Source organism: Poecilia latipinna, unplaced genomic scaffold (genome assembly GCF_001443285.1).
Source record: "Poecilia latipinna isolate Pla-1442-1.1 unplaced genomic scaffold, P_latipinna-1.0 Scaffold1264, whole genome shotgun sequence".
Taxonomy (NCBI): domain Eukaryota; kingdom Metazoa; phylum Chordata; class Actinopteri; order Cyprinodontiformes; family Poeciliidae; genus Poecilia; species Poecilia latipinna.
Window position 1 is genome coordinate 142,660 of NW_015113880.1, and position 6,601 is coordinate 149,260.

General features: G+C 35.8%; 1 protein-coding gene across 3 annotated transcripts in view; it reads right to left on the bottom strand.

Annotated features, from left to right (window-relative positions):
• The window catches only part of setd1a (SET domain containing 1A, histone lysine methyltransferase), a 34,419-nt gene extending 28,103 nt beyond the window's left edge, over nucleotides 1-6,316 (bottom strand). The window contains exons 1-5 of one of the 3 annotated variants that reach the window (XM_015054612.1): nucleotides 6,261-6,316; nucleotides 4,494-4,638; nucleotides 4,311-4,409; nucleotides 2,921-3,191; nucleotides 1,705-1,835 (exon numbers count right to left, since the gene is read on the bottom strand). In XM_015054612.1, coding sequence (XP_014910098.1) covers nucleotides 1,705-1,835; nucleotides 2,921-3,191; nucleotides 4,311-4,409; nucleotides 4,494-4,631 — 639 coding nt within the window. In that variant the 5' untranslated portion in view covers nucleotides 4,632-4,638; nucleotides 6,261-6,316. The other 2 variants (XM_015054613.1, XM_015054611.1) reach the window with 2 other exon arrangements.
• Between the last annotated feature and the right edge of the window lie 285 nt (nucleotides 6,317-6,601).

Sequence of the window (6,601 nt, forward strand, 5' to 3'; positions counted from 1 at the left end):
TCTTTTTTGTTAAAATTTTATATAAATAATTATATATATATATATTTTTTTTTTTTTTTTTTTTTTTTTTTGAGAGAAACTGATTTGGAATAACATTATTTTTCCTGATTTTATTTTTTTATTACTTGTATGAATTATTGTAATTTTGGTCCTTAAAATGCCAAAATGTCCAGTTAATTTTCTATTTTAGTCCATCTGATGATATAATTTATAATTATTAAATGATTGATTGATACTTTTCTACTCTTACTTCAGTGATTTCTTGGACGGCTACTTTTTATTTTTTCTTGATAAAAAATATTTTGTAGCAGCTACTTTTACTTGAGTACAATTTCATGGTACTCTGCCCATCTCTGACGATATTTCAAATTTTACATCTTACAGAAGTAAATTGTTGCCACATAATTTCAGGAAAAAAGCTCTTAAGTTGGTTCTTCATTTATACGGGGAAAAATCTTTGCCAATAATTCTGGTCACTATTAGAATCCTGGAAACTCAGACAGACGTACAAAATAACATCGGCTGTTGCAATATAATTGCACCGTTTTTGTGATTGTTTTATACAGAAATCAAATTAAATACAAATTTATTTAATTGGAAAGCACAATATGAACTATCAGATTAAACTAACAATGTAGTCTCACACAACTTGTGACAAAGTTTTTGTTGTGGATGGTGAGATTAAGTTTTTCTAGAGCTGCAAAATATATAAAACTCCATCTTAATATCAATCTGAAACGACTGCTTGGATGTAATATTACATCCCTTTAAAATTATTATTTCGCAGATGACATTTTCATCTTTATTAATCATTTCAATAAAACTGATTGAAATAATTATTGTTAGCTAAAAATAGTGAGGAAAATGTGGCCTTCATTAAGCATCAGTTCTAAAGTTCAAACATTTTTTCAACCATTTATAAGCAATTTTGCTGACATTTTAAAATAAAAAACGCATGTTGCATCGAAATATTCAATGTTTTGGAGTAATTATGGTTAAAGTAAAAACTGTTTAGCAACTTATTGATACTGAATGAAACAATTCTTTGTAATATTTTAGCTTTATTATTCCAAAAATAATATTTAATTCAATCCGAGCCTGAAAATGTGCTTTTGGACTCATTGTTCACATCGATGCTAAAGCTGGACAATTTAATAACCTGAACCAATTCTAATTTTATTTATAAAATATTTATTGCAGGGATAATTTGTACTAATAACATTTCTGTAAATACGCAACATTTAGCCAAAAGGATATTTTCCACCAAAATTACATGAACAAAATAATAATTCAAAGACACTGGATGTCTCCTCCTTTTCATGCTAATTTACCATCAACAAGCTGCTTTCAATCACTATTTTTAATTGCAAAGACAATTATTATTTATACATTTCACAGCAAACAGCCTTTATAAACAGCTGGAAACAAAATAGGCCGACACTGATGCTTACTATTTATAAAGCGTGGACAGATGTGACGTTTTACATATATATATATATATATATATATATATATATAGATTTGTTGCAATATTTCCACTGACATTCAAAACAGATGTCAGTTTAGACTATTTTTGTTCTAGAAACATCCAAATGACTAGTAATTTCTGTCTGCAGTAACACCGTAACTGCTTTGATTCAACATGAGTGTAAATATTGAACTCCTGACTCACGAACTGATCATCTACTGACTGAGGCGTCGTACCGTATCCGGCTGTGGCTGCGCCGGCGTCTGAGACTGAACGCTGTCCGTCAAAGCTTTCCCTCCGAGCGGCACCGTCTGAGGAGTGTAGGACCCGTTTACGATCAGGTCGTAGTACTTCTGCCGCTGCTGACCTGCAGAAACAGAAAAACAAACGCTTTGCTAAACATATGGCCCTTGTTTGATTATTTACAGTAACTTGTCTTAATGGATATTTCCCACAAAACCGGACCAGAAGCAAGTCACCTGGAATCTTGATAGGCAACTGTCAACAGCGCTGTAGAAACAGCATTATTAAGGCTTACATTTGTTTTTTCATATTTTTTTTCTGCTCTTCAGGAGAAACAGATCAGTCTTCATGATCAGCACATCTTACAATAAAAACCAGTCAACAAGTCATTTGTGTTTCCCAAAAATAAAGATTGTTTTACAAGCTGTCCAAAGCCGCGGTGCAAAGATTTAACTAAATCAAACCTGGAGATGTATGTATTATTAATTTAGTGCAGTGCACCACAGAAGAGGGGAAAATAATGCAGAAAAATCGTTTAAGAACAAGCAAAACCACTTTCTTCTTTCTCTCTGTGTCAGCTACACGCAGACTCGTTGCCATAGCAACCGACAACCACGCCACTTCAGGGTATACCACCACAAAATTTTCAAACATTTTCCACACAAAGAACAGAAGATTCAGTCCATCACAGTTTTATGTTTTCAGGCTTGATGTTATTAATAAGTGATCGATGTGGTAGGTTAGCTATCGCTGCTATTAGCTAAGCTAACACTGTGGTGGCTCATTAGCTAATTTAAACACCTGCTCTATTGATGACCTGTCGGAGAGTTGGTGTTTAGCTCACCTGTTTTTTATTTTTTAACTGAACAGAAACACACCGAATTCCACAGCCCATCTACATATTACGGTTGTCATAGTAAAGCTAGCACAGCTGAGCTACTTCCCTCTCCCTCGCTGTTTCTTTATTAAAACTTTTTCTTGACCTTATAATCTAGTTGTCATTGTGTTGACAATTGGTAGTAAAGCACTGCGTCCCTTTTACTTTAATATATCAGGCCTACGTTAAAGATTTCATGTTATATTGACATTTTAACAGCTAAAATCAATGGTAGTCATCATTAGCGAGCAACGTTTTGCCCTCAAGCAGGGAGATGGAGGCGGGATGTAATGGGTCTACATCGCTACAATAGCAGCCACAATAAGCTTTACCTTTTATATCGAGCTGAGCATGAATGATGTTTCCCATGACAGAGGTGTTGTGCAAATGCTTGACTGTGTCCTTCGCTCCCCTCGTGTTGGTGAACAACACCCTGGCCAGACCCAAGTGCTTCCTGGTCTTGGGATGAAACAGGATCTCCATCTCCTCCACTTCGCCAAACTTGGAGCACATTTCTGCCAGGAAAGGTTCCTTGATGTTGTCATTGAGCCTGGCGAAGGTCACCTCTTTGAGGGGAATGGGACCCACGTAGAACTCATCGAGCTGTGGCAAAGAAAAAAAAAAGGTTAGGAACAAACAAACCAAAAAAAGCTCTGCTATTCCAGGAAAGCGGAGTGACTGATCTGTGGAAATCATAAACACGGAACAGCTGAAGTGCAGGAAGACATCTGGTTTGGAAAGATAATGAGTGAAAACATTTTTGGCCAAATGACCTTTGAGCGTGACAGATTTCACACAACCGCTGTGGTTTACAAGTGGTCATTTACATCCAGGATAATAAAGTCATCCTGAGTTCACGGCCAATCAGCAAATAACTACAACATGACATTCATGCAACAGCACTGACAGCAAAATAATGAAAGATGTTCTTAAAATGAAGTTAGGTACCAATAAGCCAATAATGATTGCAATAATGTTAGTATTGTTATTTTAAGATAATCTGCCTTATTAAATGATCACTCAAAATATAAAAACTTTGATTTCTAAAGAACACTTAACATCTAAAATATTTGAAAAAAGAAAAACCCACCAATTAAAATGGATTTTAGAGTTTCAGAAACCAAATTGTATTTAAAAAAATATGTAATTATTCAGTTTAGACCAGGAAAACAGGCAAAAGTGGCAGGTAGTACAAACTACTTACTTCATACTGGGTATCAAATGTTTGCAGCGTTTCAACTAAATTAAAGAAGAGCATCTCTTTTCCAAATAAAAATTATTGCACTGCTTTTAATTTATCATGCTATAAAATAATTTATTGCTCATTGTGACAGACTTAGGAACCACATCCTATTATTTCTGAAAGGCCTAAGAAGTTTCCGATGCTGCAGTAATTATGTTCACAACACAACCGTTTAACTTGTCTTGAATTTGGAAACTTCTCTGGGGAAAAGAGAAGTTACATTCTCGCTTTTATATAATTGGCCAACATCCTGGCACTGCTGTTGCTAAGCAACAACCATAATTGTTCATCTATGCATTTACTTCCCAATTAATTGAATTTCTTAATTCTTCCTCACCCTTTAAAACAAAATATCATATATCAAAGTAAAATTACATTTAAATGAACTGCTCCAGCTCAAAATTACAGTAGTTATATTTTGGTTTTTCAGATGAATGTCTAACGGATCAATAAAACAAAGTCTGAGAAGTGGAGCCCACCTTGAACTTTGGCACTGGTAGGGATATTTCTGTATACCTCGACCATAATCTCCGGGGTCTAGGGTCCCGGAGTTCGCCCACAGGGGGAAACCCAGAGTCCTAAACAAAAATAACACAGCAAATAAGAAGTAAACCTTAGAACTGATCCACATTTTAAAGTGAATAAACTCCAGTTAGACTTACTGGAACACTGAAGTGCACTCCGTCATATCTATAGACCTTCTGCGTAACCCGCCGAATGGCCGGGTCCTGGACGAGTTTGTAGCTTTTCCACTGCAAGCTGACTGCTTTCTGTGCTTCGGTCCCACTGTCTGGATCCATCCTATAACTGAGGACAAGAAGAAAAACATTCATTTAAAAGAGGATCTGCTGGAAAAAACTAACAAACAAACAAACAAACAAACAAACAAAAAAAAACCATCTAAGTGACTCGGATTCTAAGAATTTAGCAAGTAAATGATTTTTAAGTCATAGTTTCAAGACTTTTTCATTTCCTCTCCACTTTAATAAACACATTAATAAACACATATATTAAACTAAAGTCTTGATATAGTAGTTTAGAAAAATATCACATTATTGAAACTGTGTTCACCTTGTAAATAAAGTGTGTGAAGAAAAACCTTATATGGACTGAGATAACTTACTCCTAAATATTAAAACTGTAAAATTGGATAGAAAAAAACAGCCTGGAAAAACAAATACGTCTCCATTTTCTATTTTTTCTAAATTTATCCAGACTTTGAACCAATTAAAATCAAATTCTGTAGTTTGAGGCTTTTTTCTCACAGGCTTTAGCTGCCTGAGGGCAGCATGGGGCTAATTGTTCGTATTTAGAGCAAAAAAAGAAAACATTGCATGTTAAAACGCCAGGCAAAGCTGCAACTGATTAGTTACATATTAATTTAGACTGTTAATGTTTTTTAGAAATTAGGGTAAGGAATGTCGTCCTGGAAAAACAGAAAATCAATTTGTAGTTTCAAATTTTTCAGGTCGGTCCAAGAAACCTAAATGCACCATAACAACCTTAACAGATGCGAATTGAACCAAGACTGATTTGAAAAGATGCAGTGATTAGAGATAAATAACTCTTGCCTGCAAAGGAACGATAAGCTGCGTCACAGCATTTAACCAGAGATCAACTTCACTGACTTCCGAGTCGCATTAATATACTCCGAGATCACATTTAAAGTATATAAAATGTTTAGCATTATCGTCAGCTTGTTGTTGGCTTCGGTTAAGCTGCTGTCAAAACAATGATCAGCGCTACGTCACTGATCAGATACTTTAGCTAGCAGCTTGCTGTTAGCAGAGGCTAAAGTGGATCCACAAAATGCAAATAATTGTTTCAGCAAGCGTCAAAGCAGAATTAATGTTCAGCGCATCTGTCCGCGTTTCAGAAGCGTTCCTTAAAAACCGAATCTGCACGTTGCCGATAGTCCGACAACGTAAACCAAAGTAAAAATTACTTGTCTTCTCGCTTTAGCTAGGGCAAACTGATGCTACTGATGGCTAATGCTAACTTAGCAACATCAAGTTAACAGTTTAAACTTTGAACTTGAAGACCTCCACATACACGTATTAGATTTTATAAGTTGCAATCGTGACATGCATATCTTATCGAAACTTCTTAAGACTGCCTTTCCCACGTTTTAACCAAAATTCAGCCACCCCACCTCTTGGAGACCCGCTCATCCGAAAGTAGCAATTCGCCGCCGCTACAGTGTAGGCAGCTGCAGCCAGGCCCGCGAGACCAAGAAGAAAAACACTGGGTCACAAACAGATATATGACACCTACGACCCGGCGTTAAAGCACATCTAACGAACTAAAACAATACCGCTACCATTCCGGAAATTAGTCGATAGACCAACGACCATCTACGAGCGCCAAAGCCATTGTTTTCTATTTCAAAATCCAGATATTGTTGAGAGAGCGGCCATCGCGTAACCAACCTGAACGCCTCGCCTGCTCCCCATCAATGCATGTTAATGCAGTCTTCAGTTGCTCACCCACACTTTCCTCTACACAGACACAAAACAAACAACAAATAAACAGATTATTGAAAGTTAAAACATCACTTTGAATTCAATAAAATAACAAAGATTTTAAAAGATAACTTACTCCATAATCAGTTGAATATTTGTAGTGTAAAGTTATACTTGAATCTGCTTGTATCATTTCCAGTTTGAACGGTGACAAATTCGCCCCCTACCGGCGAAGTGGTGAAACAACTCAATAAGAATGAGTAAAGTAAAATAAATCAAAAAGGGCATTTTTCTCGACTTTTAAAATA